Genomic DNA, 15,981 nt, shown 5'->3' on the forward strand with positions numbered 1-15,981 from the left:
TGCTCCCCCAACCTTAGAGAAGGGACGTGTTAGAGCAGTGGTCTGGCATCACCACCTCTGTCCATTAGGGATATATATATATCCCTACCAGCACAGAGTACCAGCACAAATTTAGTTTGCTGACGAAGCTATTCGGATGAGGAACGAAACCTTTCAAAGAAGTACAGATGACGGCTGAAGAAACCTTTTCATCGTTTGACACATGTGAGCTATACAATTGATATCATCTGGACTGCTTGAGCCACCTAAAATCTGTTTTTGGGAATGTTGTCGGAAACTACCATCCGCCACCCTGCTGCAAAATTAAATTTACTTTTACATTTTGTTCATGATTGAACAGTATTAAAATGAACGGTGTTGTTAAATGTGTGGCGTTTAAATAAATAATTGGAGAAGATCAGGGGAGGTGGAAGGCGGACAGACAGCTCATATAATCCAACCTTTTTATTGAGTTCTAATGGGATGTTCCAGAGCTCAATGGCTGAAGCACCCCTCAACCCTCTACCGCCCCCATTCCACAATTCAGAACTGACTGTCGCTTTAAGACAACCATGGCTGATTGATTTCATATTCAACGACGTGTTCGAGGAGAAACCTTTTTTTTTTTGGACACATACACACACACACACGAGAGCAAGCAGTTATGCACTGTGTTCCTTCCAGGAGAGATAGACCTCATGTTATCAGTGCTCTTGAAGATGAAAGCATCTTGAAAATGGCCTGCTGCAAACCTTTGGAGTAAAAGTCAGCACCGTTGCGCATTTTTTTTTTTTTTTGGGGGAAGGGATTTTCTTTACCTTTATCTGGATTGGTGATAACAACATCCTATTCGAGGAGGAGAGAGAGAGGAGCATGTCGGAAAAACACGGTAAAATCAATCGTGGATTGTATTTCGTTGTTGTTTTTTGTGTATCGTGATCGTACACTATCGTGTTTCCTTTCAAAATAATAATAAAAGCCGCATTTGTCATCATCTTTATTCGATGTGCGCATTTCTAGCCTACTCGCGGTGCGTGGGTGCAGTCCACGGAGAAACAACACGGCTTGAAATGATACTGTTTTAGTCCAACATCATAGTTTATTTTTAAAAATGTTATTTAAGTGTTGTATTTTGTGTTGTTTTTAATGGGGGGTGGTTGTTAAATCGTCAAATCATTAGCCTTAACGAGTAGCATACGTGGGCGTCCAAGCTGTCATCGTGATGATTGTGTGAAATTGAAGATTAAATAAGGATTCACGTCAGGGTTGGATATCAAATCACTTTGTCAACGGATTCACCCACAAACGACATCATATTTACAGATGTTGATGTTTTTTGTAATTTAAGAACACGGTCAAATTCACTTTTTTTCCCTAAAAATCCTTCAAATTTCCACTCATCGTATAACCGTCCTTTGACGACGACAGACATGTCACATACGTACGTGCTAATGGCGAATAGCAGTTTTTAGTTCGCATTTTTTAATTAAAATAATAATAATAATAATAATAATAATAATAATAATAATACATTTCATTTCCAATTGCCTTTCGAAACTCTCAAGGTCACTTTACAGTCACAGGGTCGGTTTTTCTGCGGGTGAGAGGCGGCAGCCACACGCACCAGCGCTCATTCAACCCGGAAGTAACTGAAATAAATAGAAAGCAAGCCAGCTAGCCAACAGTTCGCTAATAGATAGCCAGCTAGACAGTTAGCTAACTAGCTAGATAGCCATGTAGCTAATAAATAGCCTGCTACATAGCTACATGTGCTAATAGATAGCCAGCTAGACAGTTAGCTAACTAGCTAGATAGCCATATAGCTAATAAATAGCCTGCTACATAGCTACATGTGCTAATAGATAGCCAGCTAAAATAATTAACAATAATTGTTACTCTTTAGTGTTGGCCCCTTACTCGACCTTAACATTAGCCACAAAGAAACGAACAGTGGTGGGCCGTCAGGGCCTGCAAGGCCTTCTCTGCAGGCCTAGAAATATCTGAATCAGTGACTAATGTGAATTATATTTTGTCCATGAATTCTTATTAAATAATTCAAAATTGTCTTTCTGCTTCCAGGTGTGTTTTTTTCGTATTTAAGCATTTAACCAATCACATTTGAGCCATCATTTGTTATCAGGGTCAAGAAATCTACCTGGACGCCTTCACAATCAGTTCTGCAGGCCCTGGATGATAAAAATCAATGTTGATGAATCTGTTGCTTTAACCAATCAGAGTTCAAGTTGGCAACCCAAAACCTGCTCGAAAGCGCTGGAAACGGCAGTTTTCGCAAACTATGATTGGCTAGTCACTAGCTAATCATAGCATCACTAGCCGCTAGTGTACTCACTTCACCTTACTTGCTCTTGTGTCCTCCACGCCCATCCCACTTCCAGGCTTCGACGACTCCACCCGTCAGACAATGCAACCCCCTCCATACATCGCAGGCCCACATGACCCAAACATACCACAGCACCCTAACATGCCACCCGGTGCCCAGCCCAGCTACCCCCCACCGGGCTCAGAGGGATACCCACAAGAGACTCAGTTCCACTGTAACCCAATGGGACCCCCTGGGGCTCCACAAGGCTACACGGTCCAGACTCAGGGCCCTGGAGGAACAATGCCTCATCCTCCAGTGGGATACCTCCATCCTGGGTACCCTTTGCAGCTTCAACCGTGCACCGCTTACGTTCCTGTCTACCCTATGGCCTCAGTAAGTCATATTTACAGAATCGTGTGTGTGTGTGTGTGTGTATGTTTGTATGACTAGTCTTGTGAGGACCACTAACATTTTATACCATACGTAGTGAGGACATTTTTGACAAGTGAGGACCTTGTGGGCGGTCCTCACAAGTTTTTCATTCTAAAGGCTTCTGGAGGGTCTATATATGCATCTGTTAAAGTTTCAGAGAGGTCCTCACAAATTCACCCGTAATGATTTTTTGGTGTGTATTTTCAGTTCACTTGCATACGCACGCTTTTTACTCACTGTGTGTGTTTATATATGTGTGTGTGTGTGTGTGTGGTTAATGAGAGGAAAAAGTTCATAGCGCAAAAAGTAAAACGATATTTTAACCAAATTTACCACAGGGGTGAGGACTTTGAATGTACCCATTCAGAAACCTCACTCCTGCTGTTATTTCAGTTTCAAGTCCACTTTTTATTGCTTAGTTTTTAAAGAAGTTGAAGTGGGAAATGGGGTGATATTCAGTGTTCAAATGGAACGCTAGTTCTTCTCTAGATTTATCAGCAACGGTGGTCCTCACTCCTTACAAAACATTTGAAACAGGAATGTGTGTGTGTGTGTGTGTGTGTGTGATTTGGCAATAACATTATATTGCCAACAAAAGTTTAGTTTAAAAAATGGAATGCACAGGTATGATAAACCCAATCAAAATTGAGACTATTTTCCAATTTCCATGACAGGATCAACCCTACATGCCTGCGACGGGAGGACACCCGACAATGGCACCGGGTCAGATTCACCCCATGCAAATGCCGCCCAACATCACCTTAATGGACCGCCGGCCGCCGCACGACTACCTGCCCATCGCCGTGCTCACTACGGTGTGCTGCTTTTGGCCCACTGGCATCATTGCCATCATCAAAGCAGTACAGGTGAGTGCGAAAGAGGCCTTTTGACCGCTTAAATAGCATACAGATGATCCGGTAATTAAATACAGATGTTCCCCTACTTACGAACATTCGAGGCTAGCTAGCCAATAGATAGCTAATAGATAACTAGCTAACTAGATAGCTATATAACTAATAAATATCCAACTAGATAGCTAGCCAGCCATATAGCTAATCGATAGCAAATAGATAGCTAGCTAGATAGGCAGCCAGATAGCTAATCTATATAATGTATAAATATTGTTTACATATTTTAATCATGCTGGTACTCAAATGATATAAATAAAATGACTCAAATAAAATGACGCGGGCGTAATTTTATTTTCGCAAACCTGCATTTTATACAAAATATAGCACTGAAGCAACTTACGAACAAATTCACCTTACGAACGACCCATCGGAATGTATCTCGTTCGTAATTTGGGGAGCATTTTACAGGTTACTTATACAAGCCGTAAACATACTTATATAAACCTTAAACATACTTATATAAACCTTGAACATAGATTCCATACAAAATATAGCACTTAAGCAACTTACGAACAAATTCAACTTACGAACGACTGTTCGGAATGTATCTCGTTCGTAAATTGGGGAGCGTCTGTATACACATATATATATATATATATATATTTTTTTTTTTTTAATGTGTGTATGTTTATCTAAATATATCAAGATAGATTACATAACGACGACATTTCGGGAGTAACTAGAGGGGCTGTATTTTTATTATTATTATTTTTTTTTAATCTCCATGCAGTGACCCTGCTCACTAAACTCAGTTTGAGTTGAGTTGAGCTGACAAGGCCTGGGCCTGACTTTGTCGTGTGGATGCCGTGTCGCGTGGCCTCTTTTTTTTCCTCCACGCTTGGTGACATCGATCCATTTTAGTTTGCCGTGCAATCGCTCGTGCATTTTCTTGTTACATAATATTCAAATGTCCCCTACAATGGAAAGACGATAGCTTTTGACTATTATCTTAAGGTCCATGGATTGGATTGGATTTACCTTTATTAGTCTCGCAGTGGAGAAATTAGCATTAGCATTTCACATATATATATATATATATATATATATATATATATATATATATATATATATATATATATATATATATATATATATATATATATATATATACTTTTAATAATTGTAATAATTTTAGTAATTTTAATACATTTAATAAATGTTAATAATTTTTAATAATCTTAATATTTGTAATACTTTTAATAATTTAAATAATTGTACTAATTTTAATAATGTTAAGAATTTTAAGAATTTTAATAATTGTAATAATAATAATACATTTCATTTATAAGCGCCTTTCAAAACACTTTACAGTAACTTTAATAACTTTAATACTTTTAATAATTGTAATAATTTTAGTAATTTTAATAAATGTAATAAATTTAATACATTTAATGTTAATCATTGTAATAATTTAGATTTTAATTTATTATTTTTTTATTATACAGTAATAGTAATTATTTATTAATCGCATGCTACTACAGGTAGTAGTAATTTGAATAGTTTTATCTTATTTTAGTAGCAACTATTTTAATTATATAGTATAATTATAAATGTATTTTATATTATTATTAATTGTCATGATTTTAATAATTGTAATCATTATAATGTTGATAATTTTTGTAGTTTTAATAATTTAAATGTTAATAATTTAACATTTTTTAAATTACATCGTAATTATTTAATAGTAATTATTGTATTTAAATTTTAACAGTAATTTTACTACCACCCCATCGGTGTGTCACCATGGCGACCGCGCCGCAAAAATACCCGCCGCCGACCCCGTCAAAGATACCAAAGAAACGCTCATAACGGCTCCTTTCTCCATTTAGGTGCGAACGGCCATTGCCAGAGGGGACATGGTGACGGCGGAGATCGCCTCGCGCGAAGCTCGCAACTTCTCCTTCATCAGCCTGGCTGTGGGCATCGCGTCCATCGTGCTGTGTACTATCCTCACCGTGGTGGTCATCATCGCTTCGCAGCATCACGACGACGACTGGGAGCCGTAATGAGCGCCTGGGGGGGGAGGGGGAAACATTGACTTAGATAATGACGTGGAAACAAGAGCGCTGATAATATGCACTGCTATCGCTAGGCCGCTCTCACACATACTCGCACACACTCACACACACATGCGACGAAATATTTATATGCTGCTAGCAAACATTCTCATTGACAGCCATTCCCCACCCCCGGTCTTCGTTTCATCAACGACCATCACAAAGGTAAATAAAACCACTTTATTATACAGTACAGTTTATTTCTTTAATTATAATACCATAGCATATTTATTATACATAAAATAAGGCATAATTTTAAGTCTTAGAAACTTAGAAAGTAGAAAATTATGTTTTATGGGGACCTGGGAACGGATTATTCTCATTTTAATGGTTTCTGATGGGAAATTAATTTTTGGGATACACACTTTTCGCCTTACACACTCTGTTTGGGAACCAATTAAGTTGGTAAGCCAAGGTATCACTACAATTTAACATGCTAGTTGATGAAAGCGACAAGATGGCCGAACTGGAGTATTTATTCGGGAGGTGTTTTGTATTTGCTATCAAAACCGACAGTATATAATAGGCTTTAGTTTGTGGATTTCTGCTTTTAAGAAAAAGACATAAAAACACCTCGATGAAAGAAAGATATTTATTGATTTGTCATGTGCCAAACATATACTTTTCGATCAAAATGGCTGCATTTTAAGACCTTACCGTATTATTCTGACTCCGAGGTGATGATGAAGCTTCTTATAGCCGTCGTCCGAGTATAGTGCATGACAGATTAATGCATACATTTGTTGTGAAAATTTCCAAAAGCATTGTTCTCAATGGGTCGAACGTAAGATTATTATTAATTTTTTTAATCAGGGTATTGGCCGATATTGTGTGACGCCTCTGACACTCCATGTAAATTCGTAGCAATTAGGGAGACATTATTAGCTTGCATGCCATTTCAGTTTGTTTCTTAAAGGACAACCGACGCCTCCGGACAAGTTGTGTCCATAATTTGTCAAATCACTTCAAATGACTTCCACTGAGCGTATTTTACAAAGATTCCACCGCATATAGCTATACCGCTACATTGGAGTCCTGACGGCTCGAATTGATCCGAAAGGACTTCTTTAATCGATTGTAAACATTTATGCTTTCCTCTTCGGAACTATTTGAATCATATTCATAACTGGATGAGTAACAAGAAAGCATCTTCTCCGAATGTGAAGCCATTGTTTTTATTCTAGAGCAAGGTAATACGTCTTGGCGTGACGTCACGAACAAGGGGGCGGGACCTTCTGAAACTCACCATCTCGTAGGTCATTTTGAAGTAGTTTTGGGACACTTTAACTCATTTTTATTGGTGTTTTGCATTTGACTAAAAATATCAGCCTGCGTGTTTTGGGTATTTTAGATGCTATAAAACGTTTTTCTGCTGTCAGTTAGGAAACCAAAAAAATGGTGTCGGTTGTCCTTTAAATATAGAGGCTTGATGTGAACTTGTCAGCGACGATATACAGTATACCTTTGCAGTAATCCTGTGCGATGTGGTGGGATTTCCTTCACTATGAGTGTGCTTGTGATATTTTGCTGCAGTCGCGGGATGGGAACACTTAAAATGAATGTTCAGGAGAGAGGAGAGAGATGAAAATATTAAAATGGCAAAACTTTTTTGTTCATCTTCTCTGGACCTAAAGTGCTGGTATTTTTTTCTGTTTTTTTTTTTTTACATATTTATTCACATATCTGTTATTTCCCCATTTGTCTTTTTCCTCATTCGAACAATATTATTTTCATTAATTATTTGACTTATATCAACATTGTTGGTATATATATATATATATATATATATATATATATATATATATATATATATATATATATATATATATATATACGTACATGTAATGTGTATATGTATATACACACACATATATATATATATATATATATATATATGTACATGTAATGTATATGTATATACACACACACACGTATACAGTATATATATATATATATATTAATATATACTGTATACGTGTATATACATATATATATTAATATATATACTGTATACGTGTATATATACTTGTGTATATATATATATATGTATATATATACTGTATACGTGTATATATACTTGTGTATATATATATATCTAGATATGTGTGTGTGTGTATATGTGTATGTTATATGTGTGTGTATGTTATATAGATATATATGGATATGTACAAAAAGATATATATACAGTATATATCTATATGTATATATATGTGTGTATATATATATATATATATATATATATATATATATATATAAAATATGTGTGTGTGTGTGTGTATGTATATATAGAGTATATATATATATATACACATCTATATATAGACATATATGTATATACTGTATATATGTACGTGTAAATGTAGATACATATGTATATGCAGATATAGATATATGTATATGTACGTGTACACATATATATTTGTGAGGAAGAAGTACTGAAGGCCATTATTGGAAGAACTGTTGCATTTGAAGCATGAATTAATTTCACAGCCGTGTTGCTGTTAAGTGCACACATCCTGTAATAGAGTGTTTGTGCGAAACATTCACTTCTCGGATATCGAGTTTAGCTCGTGCTTCGCTGCTGCAGCTTCTTGAGTGTTTTGCTTTCCGATGCAAATCGACTGTGAATTTCAGTTGATAGCGTGCTTATTCATGATTTGTTTTCAGTTGATCTTGTCAAGTAGCTTTTTGTTTTTTTTTTTTTTTCTGAGGAGATGAGTGACAAGCAAATACATAGTGTATCCAATTTTGTTAAATTGTGATAATTTATTTATGACCGTGTTGCACAGGAGTTGGGATGTTTTGAGTCATGAATAAAGTATATGGAATATGGTCCATAACACAAAAGTATTTCTAGGAGGAGAGAGCATCATTTGTGTGTGTGTGTGTGTGTGTGTGTGTGTGTGTGTGTGTGTGTGTGTGTGTGTGTGTGTGTGTGTGTGTGTGTGTGTGTGTGTGTGTGTGTGTGTGTGTGTGTGTGTGTGTGTGTGGAAGTATGTTTTCTACCTTTTGTGTGTTTTTGTCTCTGCAACATCTAACTAAAAAGCTATTTATAGCTGACCCGTTTTTCCTGTGCCTGTCTTTTTCCCCTCTTGCTCTCACGCACTATTATGGCGCGTCTCCCTATTATGTGCATATTTTTGGGATTAAACAGGGATGTTTTTAATCATTGTGTCATGGGATAGTTGTACAGTAACTCAATCCGCTTCAATAATAATAATAATGGGAGTGGGAGGGAAAAACATTGCCAGAGGTCTGACCGATGCTTTATCAGTAGCAAGAAAAAATGGGGCTTACTTGTGACATGTGTTTTGGGTATTTTTGATGCTAGAAAACGTTTTTCTGATGTCAGTTTGGAAACAAAAAAAATGGTGTCGGTTGTCCTTTAAGAGGGCTGTGATATGAATCAAAGGATGAAGACTGACACTATTTGAGAATCTTCAGTTGGATGAACTGGCAGAGGCAGAAAGGTGCGGCAGGGCAGTGGTTCCTTGGTGGTTGGAGGTCTTGGTGTGACTTCCTGGACAACCTATCGGACACCAGCAGCTTCACGTAGGCGGCGCTGTAGGTCATCAACAGCTGGTGGGCACGAGCCTATAGCAAAGAGCAATGATTATCTCATTCACTGCCCGATGATGTGTAAAAATGTGTCTACTCTGGTGCCAGGGTTTTTGTCATTTTCACACAAATTGCAGGACCGACAGAATATTGAATTTTAGGACTACTTAAACATTCAATGCAGCGTAAGAAACCTTAGACTCTCTTGTTTCATCAGAAAAAAAGAGTTAATTCCTAAGTTATATGGATCTGGTGTTTTCTGATCTTGAAATGGAGGCAGGTGTACAAAAGACAAATTCTCTCCCTTCGTGGGAGGGAAAAACATTGCCAGAGGTCTGACTAACGCTTTATCGGTAGCAAGAAAAACCAAAACCCGAACATGAAAGCTATTTTGGACAAAATGGAGCTTGCTTGTGACATCTTCATGTCAAGGAACTATGTTGAAGTGGGTTGACTAATTTCATCTGAACAAATAGTGCTTTGTCTACATCGTATGGCATTTTGGTATCAAGGAACTATGTTGTAGTGGGTTAGAGGAGATTCATGGCGAGAAAAATGGTGCTTGGTCGCCATCTTGTGGTCTAATAAAGTAAATTGAGGAGCTTACTTGAGTTTTTTGCTGCTATCTGGTAGCATCTACAGGCCATTATTGCATAAAGTGTATTTTTTGTGTGTGGGAGGACGCGGAGTGGGGATTACACAAATTAATAATAATAATAATTATTATTAATTTCATTTATAAGAGCCTTTCAAAATTCGCAAGGTCACTTTACAGTCACAGGATACGTTTTTCTGTGGGTGAGCAGTAGCAGCCACACGCCCCAGCGTTCACTCAACCAGGAAGTAACTCAAATAGATGGAAAGCTAGCTAGCTAATAGATAGCTAATAGATAGCTAGCTAGATAGCTAGATAGCTATAGTTAATCAAAACAACATACTATTTTGGGTCAAGGATGGAAGCATAGCTTTTGTGAGGGCTACGCCACCATCCTGTGGTATATTGTGTTCTCGGTACTAAGTTGAAGTAGGTGAGGAGTTTCATTTTGACCAGCATACCCCATAGCCACGATTGTAGCAATTTTGACAAATTTGGGTTTTTGCTATAGAGTTGGACTTTACTGTCCTGTTTAGCTTATTTATTGTACAAGAATTTGTTGGACCACTGCTTGTCTTACCTGAGCGGGTAAGGTTGGATCAGGAATGAGACTGTAGTTAGATGTGACTTTAGTCGAAGAAGAAGAAGAAGAAGAAGAAGAAGAAGAAGAAGTGGAGGCTTTGTTTTCATTTTTCAACAGAGGACTTTGCTCTTCTGAGCTTTGCTCCACCCCCGAGTGACCTCCATCGAGGTCCTGAACCGGGACTTGGGCCACCAAGATGAGATTGGACATCTTTTTTTTGAGTTGGCTCTGGTAAAACAGTGACAGTGGACGATTCAAGCGCTTCTCCAACCAATCTTTAAAAGGTTTTATTTTCCATTCCGGAAATACATTGCCATTTTAATTGAGGTCGTCGGCCCAGTTTGAAGGCCACGAGAGACAAATAACTCACCCAGGTGTCAATGCCCGCAAAACTGTCCTCCTCCAGGATTTCGGTCAGCGTTTGTAAACAATAAGCCATGTCCCAATACACAAAGTACAACTATAGAAAAGGACCAGATAATCTGAATTACACACATAGCAAATTACATGTAGTTATTTGTTTCGATGGTTTGTTTTTTAAAATTATTAACAGTACATTTACAAATCATTGTACTGTATGTAGTTTGTTTGCACATTTTTTTAACTTGCAGTTTCTCCCCTAGCCACTCAGACCAGGTAACTCAACAGACTCTCAATATTGATTTTAAATGATCTAAAATAATAATAATAATAATAATAATAATAATAATAATAATAATAATAATAATAATAATTATAATACATTACATTACATTTATAAGCACCTTTAAAAACTCTCAAGGCCACTTTACAGTCACTGTATCAGTTTTTCTGTGGGTGAGCAGCGGCAGCCACACGCGCTAGCGTTCACTCAACCCAGATGTAACTCAAATAGATAGAAAGCTAGCTAGCTCGCCAATAGAGAGCGAACAGATAGCTAGCTAGATAGGTAGCCAGTTAGCTAGATAGCTATATAGCTAATAGATAGATAGATAGCCAGATAGCAAATAGATAGCAATTTGATCGCTTTCCCCTTTTCTTTTCTCGTCAGTGTGACGCAGAAATAAGTCAACCGTCAACACATCGGAAGAGTCGCGCGCTAATAGCAGCATTCTCCGGACCGGCTGCAGACAATTCCGACCCTGGGAGGGCGACAGGGTGTTGCTTCCACGCAAGGGGTCAAAGATAAACACGTAGGGGTCTCCGTTTGGTACACTGCAAGCGGGTTCTACCTGCATGCTTCCTTTGCAGTTGTACACCCAGTCGTCCACGGCGACCAGGAGCTTGTGCTTGACCAAGGTCTCATTGACTTGGATCAGCCGTACATCCAAGTTCATGTTGATCTGGCACAGATGGAATGCGAATCCGTCACGTAGAACTGAACCAAAATGAAACCATTTTCTTATGAATATTTTGATAACATCGCTCCTTTTACCTCCTTTTTATTGTGATTGAGAACAAACATGATGGCGGTGGTGAGTAAAACGGAGATCAGGCTGACACTCAGACACAAGATCCAGTAGTTGCTGAGGGTCAGATAGAGGTGGAGGGTGGAGAACATGGCACACCATAACACCACATAAAGAAACTGCGGGAGAGAGATCATGAACAGAAAGTGGATTTGTGTCGATATTGACCTTATTCGATATCATCAACAGAACAACATTAAATTTCTGCAAGTTGTCATTCCAAAAAATAATCATAAAATCCCCAAAACGTACAGTAATGATGAATAAAATGTAACTACTGTCAGAGATGTGACAGTCAGACACTGTGGACATAGACTCGGAACCAGAAAGATTGTCTTTTACTGCCGGCAGGAAATGTAGTCCTTCATGACATACGTCTGAATTCTGCAGCCGTCCTTACCGGCGCCATGATAAAATGGAAGAGAGATGAGTTAAAAATCATAAATCTTCTGACTGCGGGAACTTCCAATGCTGTTTTCAGCGGAATCTCAATGTCTGCGATCGGGATCTAACATGACAAGAAAGATGAAATTATGGAATGTATGTTTATTCAATCGAATTCTGACAACATGATGTACTTAGTTGACGAAGAAAAAAAATACACAGAATGAGCTAGATACAAACGAGTTGCATTTTTAACTATTTCTGCATCATAAACCCAACAACATGATTGTATCTGTTAGCTATCTAGCTAGCTAGCTGGCTATCTGTTAGCTATCTATCCAGCTAGCTAGCTATCTATTAGCTAGGTGGCTGGTTAGCTGGCTATCTGTTGGCTATCTGCTAGCTAGATTTTTATTTATTTGAGTTATTCCAGGTTGAGTGAACTATCTATCCATTTGGTATATAGCTATCTAGCTAGCTGGCTGCCTATCTAGCTAGCTATCTGTTAGCTGTCTATTGGCTAGCTAGCTAGCTTTCTATCTATTTGAGTTACATCTGGGTTGAGTGAACGCTGGCGCATGTGGCTGCCGCTGCTCACCCACAGAAAAACTGATCCAGTGACCGTAAAGTGACCTTGAGAGTTTTGAAAGGTGCTTACAAATCAAATGTATTATTATTATTATTATTATTATTAGTAGTAGTAGTAGTAGTAGTAGTAGTACTACTAGTAGTAGTAGTAGTAGTAGTAGTAGTAGTAGTAGAAGTGGTGGTAGTAGTAGTAGTAGTAGAATTATGATGATTAAGGTTATTATTATTATTATTATTATTATTATTATTATTATTATTATTATTATTATTATTATGCTGATTATGATGATGATGATGATGATTATTATTATTATTATTCTGATGATGATGATGATTATTATTATTATTCTAGTACTAGTAGTAGAAGTGGTGGTGGTAGTAGTAGTAGTAGAATTATGATGATTAAGGTTATTATGATTATGATGATGATGATGATGATTATTATTATTATTATTATTATTATTATTATTATTATTATTATTATTATTATTATTATTATTATTATGCTGATTATGATGATGATGATTATTATTAGTATTATTATTATTATTATTCTGATGATGATGATGATGATTATTATTATTCTGATGATGATTATTATTATTATTATCATCATTATTATTATTATTATTAGTATTATTATTATTATTATTCTGATGATGATGATGATGATTATTATTATTATTATTATTATTATTATTATTATTATTATTATTATTATTATTATTCTGATGATGATTATTATTATTATTATTATTATTACACGTCACAAAATCCCAAAATTTGATGTCAAGTGATCGTGCAATCCACTGGTTACCTGGAAGCCTTTCGTCTCCAATGTGGAGTTGCACAGTGAGAGATCAAAACTGGGGTTTAAGAGAGAATAACTTGGAATTGCCAGAACACATTGACCTCAAGGAAGGAGAGAAAGATGAACAAAATGAGTACATCGATAAGAAAGAAGTCTAGAATCAAATCATACATTACCATTTTCCCATTTGGCTTTGTTGTTTGTTTGGGATGGACCTTCATCCACTTGACTTTCCTCTCTTATCTGTTCATTGTAATTTTTGTTCTCCATCTGCCCAGATACGAACATAGGGATTGAAATAGAGTTCATACTTATACCAAACATCCGGAAAATTGACATCATTTTTCAGTACAAACAGTGCTTCAAATCAATACACGAGTGCTGAAAGAAAATATGCGTGAGAACACCCGAGTAGCAAATTCATTCAACATCATGCGACAAAATTTAATGGAATAGGTAATATAATATTTCACAATACAGTATTCACTTTACACGACTAAAAGAGCTACTAATGATGAAAAAATACATGTACTGTAGCACCAGCATTTAGAGAAGATTTAAAGTTCACAAAGGATGGAAGTAACTCAAGAAAGGAAACCACATCACACTCAAAAAAGCAAGAATGAAAAAAAGTAGTTATGATGCAACCTACAAGTAAAGCAGAACAACCAAGATTTTGTGATTATTTTGTTGGGTTAACAAAAAAAGAGACTTCACATGACATAATAATAATAATAATAATAATAATAATAATAATAATAATAATAATAATAATAATATAATAATAAATACTACCAATCCTAATAATAAAATAAAAAAATAGATGCACAAATCAACAAATACAAAAATACTATTACTACTACTACTACTACTACTACTACTACTACTACTACTAATAATAATAATAATAATAATAATAATAATAAACAAATGCTATGACTACTACTAATAATAATAATACAATAATAATACAATTGAGTATGCACAAATAAATACATAAATAAATATGACTACTACTACTACTACTACATGTACTACTACTACTAATAATAATGTTAATAATAATATTAATACAATATATAAATACACAAATCAATAAATAAATACTCCTCCTACTACTACTACTCCCAATAGTAACAATAATAATAATTATGATAGTAATAATAAATACACACATAAATAAATTAATACTACTTCTACTACTACTTTTACTACTACTACTACTACTACTACTACTACTACTACTACTACTAATAATAATAATAATAATAATGTTAATAATATTATAATATTAAAACAATATATGAATACACAAATCAATAAATAAATACATACTATTACTACTACTCCTATTAATAATAATAATAAATACACACACACAAATAAATAAATACATAAATAAATAAATACTACTAATCATAATAATTAATAATAATAATAATAATAATAATAAATACACACATAAATAAATAAATAAATAAATAAATAAATAAATAAATACTACTACTACTACTATTACTACTACTACTACTACTACTAATAATAATAATAATAATAATAATAATAATAATAATAATGAGTATAAGACATATTTTTTCACTGCACCTTAACGTGCCTTCTTCTGCATACCAGTCAACCTGAATTCCTTTGAACAGCTTAATATCTGTGGAAGAAAAGAACAAAAATACAATGAAATCACCAAAACAATTCACCTCTTCCTCTTTTTTTTCTCACAGTCACATTTTAACACGGAGGTGTTAAAATGTGTGATGTGTGATGTGCACACTCCACCTCCCTGCTCTTTATGTTTCATATTCTCTATATTTGCCTTTGTTCCCATTGGCATTTACACAAGTCCAGCAATTTACACAAACTTGGTTACAAAACGTTGAGCTCGCAATTGCAGAAGTGCTCGAGTCAGTGTTTCAACATACAAGCGAAATACTTCTAGTTCTTCTAGTTATTCTCCTGTGTTTTATGTAAATAGAAAATGGTATGTAGAAGATGTGGTTTTAAATTGTCAAATGGATTTTGAGGGTTGGGGGGGGGGGGAGCTATTTTGAAAGAAGACCTTATGTGAAGTCAAACATAAGAAGTGACTCCTTACCTGATCTCCTGTTCAAAGTCCTTCATGTCCATACAAACTAAAGGGTAAGTTTTTACCATCCAATTGTATCTTCTGTGGACAGAACGAGAGATATTGTCATGTTGTAAGAACAGGTCAGTCTGACTGAGACACACCACTGGATGTGACTTTCACGCTCTCTTTCTCTCTCTCTCTCTCTTTTTCCAGCGTGTGACTCAGCTCAGCA

At 35.8% G+C, this 15,981-nt stretch overlaps 2 protein-coding genes across 4 annotated transcripts; one reads left to right on the plus strand and one right to left on the minus strand.

Moving 5' to 3' along the window:
- The first annotated feature begins 28 nt into the window (after window positions 1-28).
- On the plus strand, window positions 29-5,651 carry prrt1 (proline-rich transmembrane protein 1). Its single transcript, XM_089023208.1, has 4 exons — window positions 29-868; window positions 2,376-2,695; window positions 3,409-3,600; window positions 5,475-5,651. Exons 1-4 carry the CDS (start codon window positions 853-855, stop codon window positions 5,649-5,651), a joined length of 705 nt encoding a protein of 234 aa, XP_088879334.1. The 5' UTR covers window positions 29-852.
- On the minus strand, window positions 5,114-15,910 carry tmem268 (transmembrane protein 268). 3 transcript variants are annotated; one of them, XR_016118609.1, is made up of 12 exons: window positions 15,777-15,910; window positions 15,275-15,332; window positions 13,846-13,939; window positions 13,676-13,770; window positions 12,287-12,394; window positions 11,853-12,005; window positions 11,650-11,760; window positions 10,809-10,898; window positions 10,436-10,666; window positions 9,128-9,296; window positions 7,165-7,251; window positions 5,114-5,658 (listed from the first exon to the last, which is right to left on the minus strand). XR_016118609.1 is itself a non-coding variant. In XM_089023207.1 (11 exons), the coding sequence occupies exons 3-10, from the start codon at window positions 13,937-13,939 to the stop codon at window positions 9,129-9,131; spliced, it is 1,050 nt and encodes a 349-aa protein (XP_088879333.1). In that variant the 5' UTR covers window positions 15,275-15,332; window positions 15,777-15,910; the 3' UTR covers window positions 5,116-5,658; window position 9,128. The 3 variants fall into 3 exon arrangements, 2 of the variants coding, with proteins under 2 accessions (XP_088879333.1, XP_088879332.1); XM_089023207.1 differs by lacking the exon at window positions 7,165-7,251 and having other exon boundaries at window positions 5,116-5,658; XM_089023206.1 differs by lacking the exon at window positions 5,114-5,658 and having other exon boundaries at window positions 6,277-7,251.
- Window positions 15,911-15,981: the final 71 nt, after the last annotated feature.

The sequence above is a fragment of the Hippocampus bargibanti genome, linkage group LG20 (assembly GCF_051943395.1).
Source record: "Hippocampus bargibanti isolate YZ-2025 linkage group LG20, ASM5194339v1, whole genome shotgun sequence".
In the NCBI taxonomy this organism is placed as follows: Eukaryota; Metazoa; Chordata; class Actinopteri; order Syngnathiformes; family Syngnathidae; genus Hippocampus; species Hippocampus bargibanti.